Source organism: Sciurus carolinensis, chromosome 3 (genome assembly GCF_902686445.1).
Source record: "Sciurus carolinensis chromosome 3, mSciCar1.2, whole genome shotgun sequence".
NCBI lineage: Eukaryota > Metazoa > Chordata > Mammalia > Rodentia > Sciuridae > Sciurus > Sciurus carolinensis.
In genome coordinates, this window is record NC_062215.1 from 47,536,961 (window position 1) to 47,553,114 (window position 16,154).

The following is a 16,154-nucleotide window of genomic DNA, read 5'->3' on the forward strand; positions in this document are numbered from 1 at the left end:
GACAGCCTATCAGAGTCATGATGGAGAGAGGGCACTTGAGCACTCTAGGCCAAGTTCAAAGGCACAGGATAGTTAGTGTGGAGGGAGAGCATGTGGAATAGAGGAAATCACAATGGGATATTTAAGTGGGCACTGACAGAGGAGTAAATTCACTCTCCCAGAGCCAATATATATTTTTTTCTCTTTGGTTCTTTTTAGTTATACATGATGGTAGAATTCATTTTGACATAATAATAAAAGCATGAAATATATCATGTTCTAGTTCAGACCCCAGTACCTTTTCTTCCCTTTTCCTTTCCCTACCCCCTGTTCCCTTGTCTCTATTGATCTTTCTGCCATGTACCCACAGTTATATATTTTTAAATTAATTTCTCATGGTATTTACAGACTTCAAAGGTATCTGTTCATGTGGCCTCTGAATGCTTGGGTGAGTGCTAAATTTCAGAATATGGATAAACCTGATGATAAGTTTCATAACAAACTTAATTTTTGATTAAAAAAACCCATATATGTACTTAGCAACAACATATTGAAACAAATATATATTGATAAATAATATGTAGCAGGAGTTCTCACAGTTGTTTGTGGGACTGACTGGCAGAAAGTCAGTCTACCCAGGGGACTGTTAAACTCCCCTTTCTCCTTCTACCACTGTTTCCCCAGGTTTCACTCCAAGTCCTCCACAAATGAATTTATTACTCAAAGGTTTTGGGGGCTTACTTGGTGCCAATTGTTTAAGAAGTCTACATAATGATTTTATTCAGTTTATGACAGAATTAATATTTATGTGTCTTCCTTGAGTATTGGAACTTTGACCCTATGGAGCACAGGACAGTTAACAAAGCGTATTCACATGCATTGCATAAAGTGAACCTCACTTTCGTGAACCTGGGCATGGTAGGTACTATTTTCTCCATCTTGGTGAGGTATTGTTGTTGGGTAAGCCTTGGTACATAGCAGCATGGGACCAGGTAGGGACATGTTTTGAGGATTAGATCTCAACCTGCCTGAGTAGAGCAAAATTGGCCAGCATTGACCTGACTTGGAGTGTATGTGGGTGAGTTTCTTTCTCACCCCTAGGACCTCTGCTCATGGGCATATAGCAGGAGAGGACCGTTGGCATGACTTTTGTGTAGTGACAGCCCCCCCCCCCCCCCCCCCCCCCCCCCGCCAAAGTCCATAGGGTGTTGAGCTTCAGTTGCCTTTGAGCACCAGGGAGGGCATGCCATTTGTTTTAACTACCTTTTATGGCTTCTTTCACAGCAGAATCCACAGGGAGTATGTTCTTCTCCACCAGCTCCAGTGGCCCTGGTCGGAGAGCGATCTTTTCATTGAGATCATCAGCAAGGCGGGCTCTTTTCAACTTCATCTGAGCAATTGGAATGGACCTCTCTGCAGTGGAGGCTCAAGGGTTGAAATGAAAATGATCACTTTTAGAATTCGATGTCCTTTTTTTTTTTTTTTTTGGCTTGTGGTTATAAAACATTGTGTCACACTATGCTCTACTATCCTAATAATTTCTCAATGCAATCATCATCACTTCACAGGGATTAGCACCAAAAACCAGACACTTCCAAATAAAGGCAAATAGTGAGGCACATAGAAAAGTTAGAGAAACTTGCTTTGTGAGGATTTTGTGGAAAAAAAAATATGCAATTTGGCAATTTTTTAAGAGGCAGTCCATGGTGTCTATGTTGCCTGCCTGACCCTATGGCTATAGGATTTGGATAGTGAGTAGCACAGACTGAACCTGCAGTAATTTGATCTATGGTGACAGTTTGTAGTAGTAGTAGAAATACGACTTCTTAAGGGCTTTAGAGTTGTCAGTGATGTGATACTGACTGACAGTTAAATGTCCAGTTCAGTTATAAGAGAAAAAACTTCCTGTGAAATGATTATTTAATCAGAGGGGTGTTAAAAAATTGAATTTATCCAACATTCGGTTTCTCATCATTCGGAGGGTGAGAAAGGTCATATAACAGAGCCCTAAATTCAACCCTATATGGAAGACATCAAATTTCCTCTTTAGGGTGGGCCCTGACTCATTTCTGTGGAAGGACTCTGAAGGATAACCCAGCCAAACTATTGCTTTAATGGAGAAATGTAAGTTCAGATTCAATAAGAGTTTGAAGCTTCGCTCTCAACTTTGCAAGTTTAGAAGATGAGATATTTATGGACAAGTCTCTCCTTTCGATTATTCTATCCTACTAATCTAAACTTTATATTTCGGATTGATCTAGAATTCTCCAGACAGGAGAAGTCTAGGAAGGTCTAATCAGTTGCAACAAATCAGGTTTGTCTAGAAGCTGCATATGTGATAAAGGGAACCTCAGTACTACAAACCAAATAATGGAAGTGCCTAAACCTAAATTCTCCCTGAACCACCCCTTGTGAGACATCCTGGTTCAGTGTTTTCTGATCCAGCCTGCACACCCATCCAGCACTAATCTTCAGCAAATTCTTTCTTCTTGTATCCTTCCACAAGATGATCCTTTCCATCAGAGTCTCTCAAACTGGTTTTTCAAGTCTGCCACAAACTGAATCCCCTCTCTTCCTGACCAAGCACTCTCCATCCCAAACCTACCATCCCAATGAGCCTTGTCCTTTCTGCATACTCCCATGTCTTATTGAGTCACCTTTGTGCCTTTGCTTACTGTCTTTCCTTACCCTGAAATTCTTCTGGTCTACTCCCCACCATGAACTTCTCTTTTAAGTCCATGATCAAAGTCTAACTAATGTTTCCTGTTCTTACAGATCCCTTTTGCTTTATTGCTTCTAGCAATGACAGGCACCAGTCCCTCATCTTCTATTGCTGCTTCTGAATTTAGATAATAAACTCCTGGAGGGCAGGGCCCATTTTGCATCTAAGTGATCTTTGGTGCTCCAGAGAGGTAATTCCCAATTTCTGTTGGGGAGAAGAGAGGATTCCATGAGAACCACATGTGACTAAACCAGGGACTACTGCAGTTCACAGCCTGTCATTTTAATTCAAGACCGTAATAATGTAGGAAATAAATTTTGTGTGTGTATGTTTGTATGTGTGTGCTGGGGAATGAACCCAGGGCCTTGCACATGCTAAGCAAGTTGTCTACTGTGAGGTTACACCCCCAGCCTCAGAAATAACATATCTTATGCTTTTTTATTATAGCATTACTATCTATTCATTATTATAAATGTAAAAAATACCCAAAAAGAAGGTCACAGAAACTCCTCACTCAGAGTTAACTACTTTCAATATTGGGTGTCTTTCTTAGTTAATTATATTTAGTGTTTATACTTTTTAACCCAGACTTTGACTTTAAATGCAGTCTTCATGTTTTTTCTTCCCAGAATTTAGCTATAAATATAATTTTGTTTTCTGCTTCTTTTGCTAAACATCTTGTAAGCCTTTTCTTATTAAGTGGTTATTCTTTGAAATCCTTGCTTGGAGTGGCTATTTGGAATTCATTCATACCAAACAGATGATCTACAATTTGTTCAGCTAATTTCCTATTGTTGGACTTTTTACTGTTTTCAGTGTTTTGTCATCTAACGTAATTTCATGATAATGTCATTGTATTTAAATCTTTGTATGTCTGATTATTTTTCTTTAAATAAAATACTAGACATTATATCACAAGGCCAAATGTGATATACATTTTCAAGGACTTTTATATACCTTTTCAAACTGCCTTCTAAAAACATTGACCCTATCATACGTCCACCAGTAGTGTGTAAGAATGCATGTATTTCCCATACCCTTGCCATATATAATATTTATTTTTATTTGCCAACTTTATCATTGAAAATTCTGTATCTCATTTGAAATGGCATGTCTTGGATTATTTGTGCAGTTGCAATCTTGTGCTGACACACAAAATGTTGCCATTGCAAAGAGGAAATGATTTCGTCACCTCCATGTGAGAGTCCTTGGTATCCTTGGGATGCCTCTTCCAGACCAAAACCTCACAACACACAGATCCCTTCTCTTGAATTCTACATTGTCCTCCTCTCTCTATCCTACTCTGAAAACAGTTTGCTATCTTATAATATTGCACTTAGTCCAGGGTTAGAAAATGGTCAGGCTTGGGAAGCCAAGATGGATCAGACATGATGCTGATCAAAGAACCAAGATTCACAACTTCCATGATATTTCAAGACCTTTCATGTTATGGAAGCTAGTATACAGTCTTGTAAGAAAATCTGCATTCTAGAGAAGTGTGCTGGTGCCATGTGCATGCTGTTCCCTCAGTCAGCAAAGCCTTTTCTCTTTCCTAACTTTGTCCAGGCTTCACATACCAGCTCATTTCCTTACTCCTCCCCATCCATTCTGGTTCAGAGGACTCTCTTATCCTCTCTTGTGCACCATGACACTGTGCATTTTCTCTCTTTTCATGCTGGATTGTGTAAACTGATTCTCATATCTGCTTCCTCTATTATCCTGTGAGAGTCCTTGAAGGGCAGTAACCTGTGTCTAATTCATCTTTATATACAGAAGGTCTGGCAGATCAGTCAGTCCCTATAGACATCCAATGCACTTTTGCCTATGGAATAAATATTTGATAGCTAAATTGTCAAAGTAAGAGGTGGGCTTCTTTGAAGTGGGGCACCAGTGGTCTGGGGGATTCCATTCCAGGGAAGGCAATTCATGGAGCAGGAGTAGAATCCTCTCTTCTCTTATCCAGGTTTCAGAGTATGGGAGGCAATTACAGGTTTGCTCTGATTCACCTTCCCCAACATAATTGTGGCACCTTTAGATGGAACTTGGCCTACATTGATCAGCACTGGTATTCTAAGATTGTTCTTTCCTGTGTAGCTGAACATATGAGCATCAGTAGAGGAGACTCAAACAGTTACCTAGCAGATATAGAAGTAACTATAGTTACTCTCTAGTTCCCAAATGAACAATGATTCAGATGAATAAAAACTGGCAACATATGTTGGATATTTCCTATGTGCTCAGAGAGGCTATGTGATTTGCCCAGGTTTTTAGGGTTAGAAAATGACACAGCTGAGATTGGAAACGAAGTCTGAAATCTTCTTAACTATTATATATGGCTTTCCAATTCGATTTTTCTACATGGCTTAGAATGATGAGGTAACTAAGTGAAACTACCTCTTTGTAATGTCAGGGTAGACAAAAGGTAGTTGCAGGTAGCAACTGCATAGAGACACAGAACTCTGGCAACATGATCCACCATTCAGTGGCCATCTCCTAGTTTATGATTTGATGCAGCCTTACCTTGGAGTATGTGCATATTAACCAAGTCAGCACGGTTGGATCGGTTTCTGCCCTTCCGTTTCAAGGAATTTTCAGTCTGCAGAACATAAACATAGAGAATCACCTACTTTTAATTCTTTAAAAGTTCTTTTTTTTTCCTACAGGAAAGTACTTTTTAGTGACAAATGGAAAATGCAAATATCCCTGGTCTCTCATGTTTTGATGGAAATAACACTTACAAAGACCTTCCAGGAATTTTACCATGGGGAAATAATGGAGAGGTAAGAAGCTTAGGCCCATGTCAAGGGGTCAATTAGATACACATTAATAAAATATTTATATAACCATTATGATATCAAGCTGCTTATATTATAATCCATCCTACTCTCTTGCCTATCGAAATGGTCATGAAATTAACTTAGGCCAGTGGCAAAACATTGCATCAATTCATCTGCGATCATGACAACATATGGAACTTTTGCGAGCTTTGTTCTGAATTCTCTTTTAAAACATAGGGAAATGTAGATTCAGACTTTGGAAGACATTTATAGACAGATCATTTGCTGCTTCCCATTGTCTTCTGTATGGTGAAACTGTTGGAATGAGGTAGGCTGTGGGGGGGCAATGAGGATCCCAGGACTCTGATCCCTGGGCTCTTATCTCACTGTTCTGGGATCTCCTCTTGGGCCCCTGAGAAGGAACTGGGGTCTCTGCAGTTCTGATAAAAGACTGTCTATTGTTCTTTGTTATTTCCCAGGTCGTAGGAATCACAGTCACTCATGAGCAACTTTGAAGAGTTGCAGAGTTCTGTTCTTCCTGTCTATCCACAGATAAGCCACGAGGTTAGAACTTGTAGGTAAAAAGACAGATACCCTGTCAGCCTTTCTTTCTCACTCAAAGTGCTGATGGTTGCTAAATAGTATTTGTGTCATTGATAAATTCAGGTCTTAGAGATTTGCTATGAAGGTATGACAGAATAGGTCAATTTTCCCCTTCAAATGCAAAAAATGAAACACTCCCCCAGGCAACCCAAAAAACAAAAAACCTCCAACTCCAGAAAACCCAGAAAGGAAAACAAATGTAATTCTCTTTGTCTTTAAGTAGCTGCAAATAAGTTCTGTATCTATAGATCTTGCCTTAAATCCAATCATTGCATTGGATTTAAGAAAATCTGTTTATTGCTAAGAAAGGACTGTAATAGAAGGTAAGACAGGTTGCAAACCAAACTAACTTCCCTTTCTAGAGTCTTTTTGACCTCTAATGTATCCTTACTGTGATCCTTTTCAACATTAGAAAGATTGAGGACATTTTGCTAAAAAATAGCAATTTCAAAGCTAACAGTTGATCTCATTTCCACAGTCATGAATAAGATTCCATATTGGATCAGGGCAGGAAATTGGCCAACTGATAGAGTTCTTTGTAGAAATTCTATATGCTTTAACTACAACTTGGCCTTCGGAGATCTATAACTTGTAGTTTAAGTTCAGGAAAGACAGTGTGCAAGAATTACCTTGTCACTATCCAAATTTTTTCTTTGCTCATGGAATTCAGTTGGACTTTTCAGTGCTGAAAGAGAAAGATAAAGACATTAGCAAAGGCTGGCCTCAGGATACTGGTCAGTATCACAGGGTTTGCTGGTGTGCTTGCTGAGCTAGGCAGAGTCTGGAAGTGGTCGCCATTATTAGGCCACAAGCAAGAGAAATGCCTGGAGGACGGCCACTGCTCTGAAGCCATGGGAGACAGGAAAGTGGAATTCAGGCCTAAGTCAGGAGGAGCAGCAGAGGCAGAATGTGCAACAGGAAGAGAAGTGGAGGCAGGGCATTCCAAGCTCCTAAGGAGACACAGGGGCCAAAAGTAACATTGGTTTAAGGAATGAGGTAGACGGGTAACTAATACTTTCTTTGACTTTGTTCTCCCTTGAGTTCAACAGCTTGAGTTGATGGTTGTGATCTGGGGAAGGTGTGGTGTATGTTGTAAGAAGGGACTGTACTTTGGACAAAGTGACTGGTTGGTCATGAACATGCAATCAAGGCATTGAGTGAGAAGCAGAGAATCAGACTTGGAGGCCTGGAAGGGACCTTGGAGATAGTGAAGTCCAACTCCAACCTTGAATGGAATGGGGAAAATGAAATACACAGAAATGGATTGACTCGCTCAGGTCACGCAGTTAGGGCTTAGAGCCTAGGTCCTCTGATAACTCTAAACTTTTTTAGGGTGTGAAAAATTCACACTATTACCAGCCAGTAGACACAAGTGCTGGTTAGTCATATATAACACACAGTAGCCATACACCATCAGGGTCAAGTGCTACCTTCACTCTGTCCTCTCCCTCCTCCCCATTTCTTTTCTGGGATGATTCAGTAAACTGAATGTAGCAAAGTCATAGAACATCCCTCAGCAAAATTCTACATTTTGTGTTATTTTTCTGGTCCCCTGGAGCAACCTCAGTTGGGAGCCACAATCACTTTTCATTATAAATGATGAGGTTGATCAGAGGTTATAGCATTGCACTGATGTCTTTTGCATTTTAAATATGGATAAATTGATGAATCTCACAATTCAGAGTTCTCTGATCACTCTCACAGATATCCACTGAGGCTATGAAGTAGTCTTCCAAGTCTTGGCTGGCATAAAAGTTAGGTTTCTGGCCAAATTAGCACTTGGGGTCATAAGTGTGTGTGTGTGTGTGTGTGTGTGTGTGTGTGTGTGTGTGTGCGTGCCTCCTTCAGTTCTTAAAACCATGCTAAATCTGCACTTGGTTTCAGCAGGGCTTGCTGGACATCAAGCAGATGTCATTGTAGTTATGGTGGGCATCTTAATAGTGGTTGAACATATTATTATTCTCTATTTGGAACACTGTTTAGGAAGTTAATATCATGCTGTCAATCAATCTTCTTGCCTCACCCCAGTATTGACAAATTTGAGCAGAAAGACATGCAAAATATTTCCAGCTGGCTGGAATGTGCCCAGCATAGTTGACAGGCACTTTTCTCTCTTTGACCAGAAATTAAGCAAAAAACAAATATTTTGTTTGAACATTATGTCTCCTACTGATCTGGAAACTGATTTTCCAGCTGCTCTTTGATTGCTCTTTTCACTCTTAAAATGAATATCTCTGCCACACCTGCCACTGTGTAAATGATCCTTTTGTCCGCATTTCTTTCACTTAGTAACTTTGAGAAGTAAATGTGCAACTCAACTCTGAAGCTTGTACATTTTCTTTGATTTGAGGTTGGGCTTTGTCCTTAGTAAGAAGGCTTGCCTTTTCTGGCATTTGACAGCAGGTGGAATTTGTAGTGAGGGTGTCTAAAGAGTGACTCTCTTTTCCCCGAAAGCAACCAGATCACAGAAAATCTGCTTGAGGTCCAGTGGGACCCTGTAAGCCTATGTAACCCGTACCACTAGGTCTTCACCTCTGTCCCATCACCTGGTGGTCATTTATTTAGGTATTACATATTGGTGTGGCTTAATTACTTTCAATTGATCTTAGAATGGATCTTTACAAAGCAAAGAGAATAAAGTATCCTTTCCCTAAAGAAGTTTTCCCAAAAGAACAGTATGAACTTATCTTGAGATGTCTCTTACATTCCAAACACAATTGGTTCTAATTGAGCTTGGGACTTGAGAGACACTTATCTGGTTCTCTTATCCCCATGGCTCTTCAATTCTCATTAGTGGAGTTTATTAATTTTTCTAAGAAACAGTGTACTTCCTGTATCTTAGTTTTGAAGTGCTAAAATCTCGTTACTTCTTGATGCTAATAGCTCCCCTGTGAAATGGTTCACAGGGTCCAGTTTTCTGATGTCAGGAGCACAAAGATCTTCTAGAGCCTTCTGTAGGGTGGGAAGCTGTGTCCATTTAGCAAGGTCTTGGGAAGAATACCAAAGAGGTGCTTACACTGCTTTTACCAAATGTTCTTCTCCTTGCGGTTCTAGTGAGGGTTAAGCCCTTAAACTTAAGAGGGTCACTGGGCCCTGTGGAAAACTCCCTTACAGTGGCCCTGGGGTTGAGTTTTGTCTTCTCTGTGACTCCAGAGAATGTGGGCTTTAGCCATCTCCCCTGCGGGTCGGCAAAAATCATAATGCTCCCCCCGCAGTTGATTTTTGGAAAATACACAAAGGACCACTTCTGCTGCCAACGCTGGGAGTATCAAATGGCAAAATTTTGTATTTAAAGGACATTGACATTTAAGATCGAAAAGGAATTTGGATTCCTAAATTAAAAAAATAAGTCCATGTGATTTCGAATTAAAATATGGTTATAAATCCAGTCAGTCACACATCTGACTCGTTCCCCCTGGAGGGAGATGAATCGCTCCTCACAGGGGAATTCATGTTCTCGCCTTAGAGTTGAGTTGCTGGCTATTCCTATTTCTGTCCCCGCAGCTCCAGCTAATTTGGGTCAGCTGTGTGTATAAACACTTGCTTACTTAGAGCTCAGCAAAAGACCCAGAGATAAGAACAGGCCTCTTACAGTTCTCTTTACTCCAGTCTAACCTCACACTTCCAGCAGGATCCCAGACAATGGAGAAAATAGGCCTCAGAGAACTCAGGGAAGGCAGAGGCCTTACTCCTCTGCACTGGGCAGGGTATGGTGTTGGACTGCACCTCTGGCACCGCAGGGAGCATTGAGGCAGAGCTTGCCTTCTCTTAAGGGAACCCCTCCATACCAGGCTCACGGAGAACTCAGCACCATGGGTACAAAGAATAAGAACAAAAGGGCAGAATCAAAGAGCCAGAGACCTTGGTGGCAACTACAGCCATGTTTCCCAAAGTGAGACCCTTGGGTTACATCCTTGGCATTAACTGGGAACCTGCTAGAAAATCTAATTCTTGAGCCCCATGTTGGAACTACAGCATCAGGAATGGTGGGGATGGGACATAGGGATCTGTTGATCAGGTCCTCCAGGTGCTTTTTATGCACGGATTTAAGAAACATTGCTATGGAGTTTATAAGGCCAGTAGGTGTTGATCTAGGGTCCTTAGGAATCTGAGTTCTAAAAGGGAGCCATAGATTGCCAGGATTAATTTTCAGTACTACAAAAAGTTGAATAAAAAGGGCATGTCTATCCAGAGAAAGGATGCCCGGCTAACAGAACTGTCATTTTTCATTGCCACTGCCTAGAATCACAGAAATAGAGTTTAGAAATGATTGTTCTCATCAAAAAGCATAGGATGATAAATGTATATGTTGTTAATGAATAAAAACAAATATGTGGATTAATAGTTAATATATGTGGGTCTTTTTGAGCAAAGGCAAAATGATTTTGTGTATAATACCTCTGGCAGCTATGTGTATAATTGAAGTTCTGGGTGACATCAAATTTAGGAACCCTCTATTTGATCTCTGTCCTTTTCTTATTTATTCTTGGTATAACCTTGAACTAGTCCAATTAGCTTCCTGAGCTCTCTGTTTCCCACTTATAAAATGAACTTGGTAATGTTTATTTGCTCCCTGCTTTCCTTTTAAAGACAGATTGGATCATGAGTACTTTTCCTTTTTTGCAATTGGGATATATACTATACATAAGTGATAACACTGGAAATTTTAGGTTGGTGATAAATTGCTTATTTAGTACTCAAATGATAGTCTTAGGGGTCTGGAAACAGTGCATTTTCCTAACGTAACTTTGTAATACTTAAAACCTGGCTTGTACAGTTGTGGAATTTGATGCAACATGCGTGAATACTTTGGAATTTTTCCGAAAAAGGATACAAAGACGAATTCAAAGTGTGTCTGCAATGACTGGTTTTACAGTTTCTAGGGAACAGGGAAGTGGAAAATTGAAAGAGATGGGGGTGGGGGTGGGGAGGAAGTTAGGATTGTCGACCCAAATGGGATTGGCATGAAAATCCAGGGCATCTTTCCTATCTCTGAAGTTGAGATGTTAGAAAGAAGGGAAGAGGCAGACAGATTAATCCCCTCGTGCTGTGTTCTGCTCAGACAGCCAACAGTGTGTGGTAGGGTGCTGTGGGGAGAAGCCAAGTCAAATAAATGCACTGAGGAAAGGAAGAGAGACTTTGTCCAGTCAACTTCTCCAAATTATGGTGAAGCTGCATGGGGCGCGGGTGCAGGGATTGCCCCGATCATTCTTCTTGCTATCAGGAGGATCACAGAATTCAGGGATTTACCAAGGCTTGGCAGTAAGTATGTGGCTGCTGTAGCTTGGATTAGTCTGCAAAAAAAATAAAGGCAGCACCATTCATAGACAGCTCATTGTATCTTGAAATTAATTTACATTGATCAGATCATGGAATCAAGCTGCCCAGACGATTCATTCTTGTCAGTGGCAGCTTTCTCTGAGACTCTGGGGACAGATAGCACCCTCTCTAGGTCGTATGCCCTCTAAAATTTATTTTACTTCTTTACTTTCATCTTCTGTATTCCAGCAGAAGGAGGTAGCGTTTCCCTCCTGTCTCCCTTGGGTTCAATCCCATTAGACTCTCTTTAGTTGCAGAAAGAAAGGAAAAAGTATGATATTTTCTTTCCTCCAATCCTCCTATGACCACTCTCCTGTAGGGATATAAAGTTTTATAAAATTGTTAGTGGGGACAATTAAATAAGAGTGCTTTGGGGCCCCTTTTAGACTATAAGCTCTTGACACAGAAATGTGTCTGATTCCTCTGGGTGGATGTTTCCAGAGCCTTTCACATAGCGGTGGTTAATAAATATTTCCTGAATTGCTATGGGGCCATTTCATTGAGCCTAATCCATAGGGCTGATCATCCTTCCACGCTAAGACTTTGGAAGTGGTTGGAATGAAATATGTCACTGAGGATTCTACCTAGTAGAGCAGTGCCCAGGGTAAAGAATTGTAGGGAAGAAAATATGCATGAAAAATGAAGAGCAGACTCAAGTCCCCAGAGAACTAAGAGGGGGAAAGATTGGTTCTGTTCTAGAGCTGTGAGAAGGTACAGCTTTGAGGCCAGCTTGCAGCCTGAAGCCTGGTAGGGAGGGGCAGTAAAGTCATTTCCTTTGCATTCTAATTAACCGTAGGCAATTCAAAAATCTCCATTTTGAGATTCAGAGGAGAGGTTTTGGAAATAAGCCCCAATAATAAATCTTTAAAGTAATATTTCTAATTTCACTTGGAGAAGGTATTTTACTAAGAAACCATGACTATTTAAAAAGTGTGAGTAGAACAGCTGGTATTATAAATGTGAAAACAATCTTAGGATATGGCGGAGACCCACAGGATTCCTGACCCAAGAATTCTGTTCTCACTGTTCAAAGTTGTTCTAGGGGTTCTACAGTGACCTTAGAATACTGCTCTTCATGATTTTTAGTCAAGAGATGATGCCTTTAAATTTATTCAGAGCACCTAAAGAGGGGAAATCCTAAACTCATAATTCATATCAATAAGAACAGAGTGAATACTTGAGTGATGGGGGAATATAAAAAATAATTTGCTGCTGGGAGCTCAGGACTGTTTGTTACTTAACAGCAACCTTAAAATCAGCAGGATGCATAGCTAGGAAGAGGAAAAGAGGAGAATTCAACCCTGCTGGATCAGTTGCACCAATCAACTAGGAAATACATGTGTTTTAGCTTTGTAGAGTCAGTGGGGGAGAAACTTTAGAATTTAATCAGCATCTCAGAGTGCAACTGAAGTGAGATCTGCCGCAGAGCTAAGTCAGTGGAGTTTTTCATTGAATGTTGGGCATAGTGAAGCAAAGGTTATGCTGCAGAACCCGGAGTCGTTTCATTAAAATCATGGGTTTATCCTTGGCATTTTCACGCCTTGTTTTTAATTTGTCAAATTCCAGCTGAATTTTTTAATGACAAAAATGTAAGTAAGTACTTTTAAGAGCCAAGTGATTCCTTCTGAACTTTGAGAAAAGGGGCTTATGTGGGGTCTGGGAGAGGGCTGCATTTCTTTGTTTGTTTGTTTGTTTTGCAAAGGACAAGCTCTAAAGACTTAACCTGATGTAAAGTGTGAGACTAATTCTGCCAAAGGATGGCCAGTGTTTCTGCTGACCAGCTAAAAACAGCACTGCTGTATGTTAATAGCCTAAGAATAGCTAATTCACTTGGCTCTCAATTTCGGATTTAGGCAATTTATGATAAGTTTTAAAATTTTGAGGGAGGATTGGAATTATTTCAAATTTCAAGAGTAAAGTGAGATCTTATGAAAACTCTTATTTTGCATGCATTTAAATTCTCATAAATTAAAACTGCAGAAAATGGGATCACATTGGACCTTCCTTTGGGACAGCTGGAAAATTCTCTTAGGCATCCTCAACCTCAATTTCATGAACATTAAAGACAAATAAGGATTTGACTAGGTTAGTGGTTTTCAACCTCTCTTCTGAAGAGAACCAGCAATCATGTGGGGATTCTCATGGGGTTTCTGGAAGGAATAGAGAGGCCCAGTAAATGGGGCAGAGGCCCCAGTGCTGTCTCAACCATTATGTGTATATGCACATATTTATATGCATATATATATGCATAAATAATTTTTAATAAATAAAAATTTAAAAATCACAGACTTAAATGATCTCTGAGGGTAGTTTTTTTTCTTCCATTTTCCCACCTTTTCTTTCCCATTTCCTCTTTCCTTTTGTTTCAAAAAATTCATATTATAGAATAAATAAATAAAATAGTCCTCTGTGGAACATAATGAGATTCACATTGAACTATACTCGTGTTACTCATCATCTTTCCTCCTAACGTCCTGTACTTCTCTGGAGACCCACATTGCTCAAGATCATTGTCTCTTTAGTGCCTGACTCAGTACCCTGCTCATAGTCTGGTTTATACTAAAATTTGTGGTGTTAGATTGAATTGAAAAGACCCTGAGACTCAGTTGCTCTTTCCTTCCCCTGATTGCTTGCACCTACCCATGAGCTCAGGTGCCTGAGGAAACACACCGCTCTGTCTTTCATGTGCATGGCACTAGTTTAGTCTCAGTCAGATTGAAGAAGCTACCCGTGGGCAAGTGAAGAGCCTCATCCTGACTTGAGCTTTCTAAGTAGAACTAAGTAGAAAAGTTCTGCTCAGGCAGAGCCTGCTGTGTGTGCCAGACATGCCTTGCGCACTTTTCTGGAGCAGAATCCACACACTTGACCAATCTGAGAATCTACACCCTTGGCAAGGCTGGTTGAGAAGAGGTGACTGAAGACTATAGATAACCTTTTTCGTTTGGTTGAATTAAAAAATTTTTTATTCTCTGTAGAACTGTTTGTTCCCCCAGAAATTATCTTCATGATGAAATGGACTATGGATGTACAATTTCTGTTATGTGGTATTTTGCTAATGTCTATACTTTTTTGATTCTGGAAATCCCAGAGAACAGAATATTGTGTCTACATTGGACTCTACTACACAGATGCTTGATTTCCACAATCGACTGAGCAGTGCTATTTAAAAATGCTTTGTAGGGTTAATTCTTGTTCTTATTCGTTGTTTTTAGGGATTCCCAGATTTAACCCCATGTACCTCAAAAACAAAACAACAACAAAACAATGTTCATTCTCATCTCTGCAAGACTTAGGCTCAGAGTATTCAAGTATATGGGTTGAACTTTAAATCAGTCGTGAACAACTTGGACTGACTAAAAGGTTTTGGGTCTATCTGGTTCATTTGCCTTTCCAGAATTAAGGGGAAAGAAACATCAGTGAGGACAGAGGTCTGCAGGTCTTTGGTTTCCCTGTCTTTAGCACCTCCACAGGAGGGCTGACCAAGATGAAATAGACCACACATGGACTTGCTTCTTGGGTTATTCATTACTGTTTTAACTGTTGCTGAAACAGCCTCAAAATCACAGGGGAGCAGTTTCCAGCAAACTACTAAAAATGTGGCTCTGTTATAAAGTCGCAGACTGTTGAATTCTTAGTGATGCTTTGGCTTAGAAGCACAGAGTAAACCTAAAAATTTTGTAACCTATAGGTCACAAGGCTTCAGTACTAGTAACCACAGGACAGTCTTTCAAGGGCAAATTTCTTCCTTACTAAATGCTAGAGTCATAGTCACGACAGTATTATAGAGGGACCTGAACTTCTCCAATTGTCATTAAGAATCTTGTTTTTTAAATTGTATTGGGGAGGAAGTTAGTATAATCAGAGCATCTTAAACTGTGATTCCATTCATCTGGGGCACCCTTTGCCCGGTTTCCATAAATAACCACAAATTAGCTTTAGTTGCTAAATTTTTAGAAAATTTCAAACATATTTTTTCTGAAGGATATGATGATCTCTCTTCTTTGATCCAGATTATGGCCAATAATTCAATATTAGTCAATCAATACTAATTAACAATTAAGTCAGTCAATGGTACTTTGAGCTAAAAGAGTATTGCTACTCAGTCTTCCAGAAAGGAAATAATTGACCATACCCAATTAATGGTGGACTCATGTTCCAGCAAAACTAAAACCAAGGGGTAAGAAAACACTATGTGATTGATGATTCTGGAAAGAATAGTGATAATGCCCAATATTAAAAGTAGGAGAAGGGTGAGGGATGTCCATAGTGAATTGTTTACCCTAAGAAGAAACTCACCATGTTGCAATTTTAGGCACAACCTATATGGTTAAAGGGAAGCATTCTGTGGGTGAGTGGCAGTTGGGGCAAGGCATACCAAATCTAGATTTCTGCTGACAGATTCTATGAGGCTCATGGGCTATCAATTCACTGACTTACATTAAATGACCTCTGAGGTACTTTCCAGTTCCCAGATAGCAAGGTCCAATGGACATATGAATAAGTAAGAGCTGTGGGTACTCACGTGGTATGATGCCTTGGTTAGCCAGCTGCTCCTGGGTCCTTCTCTGTTGAAGTCGTAACTGTAAAACTTAGAAAAGGAAGCGCTAGTTTGTGAGTTGGGCTAAAGATATCTCCAATCCACTTATTCTTTAATCATACTTTCTTAGCTCTTCTCACTTTATTTCTAGAAGAATTCTGAAAAGTATTGTGAAGCACATTTTCATTTCTGTTATAGACACAAAAGAATGAGAGAA

The 16,154-nt window shown here is 40.0% G+C and overlaps 1 protein-coding gene across 3 annotated transcripts in view; it reads right to left on the reverse strand.

The window, feature by feature from the left end:
• Myocd (myocardin) overlaps window positions 1-16,154 on the reverse strand; it is a 103,487-nt gene that overhangs the window by 50,182 nt on the left and 37,151 nt on the right. The window contains exons 2-6 of one of the 3 annotated variants that reach the window (XM_047547144.1): window positions 15,923-15,988; window positions 11,332-11,375; window positions 6,711-6,766; window positions 5,222-5,297; window positions 1,243-1,404 (exon numbers count right to left, since the gene is read on the reverse strand). In XM_047547144.1, coding sequence (XP_047403100.1) covers window positions 1,243-1,404; window positions 5,222-5,237 — 178 coding nt within the window. In that variant the 5' untranslated portion in view covers window positions 5,238-5,297; window positions 6,711-6,766; window positions 11,332-11,375; window positions 15,923-15,988. Of the gene's footprint in view, window positions 1-1,242; window positions 1,405-5,221; window positions 5,298-6,710; window positions 6,767-11,219; window positions 11,272-11,331; window positions 11,376-15,922; window positions 15,989-16,154 lie in introns of those variants that run through there. The other 2 variants (XM_047547142.1, XM_047547143.1) reach the window with 2 other exon arrangements.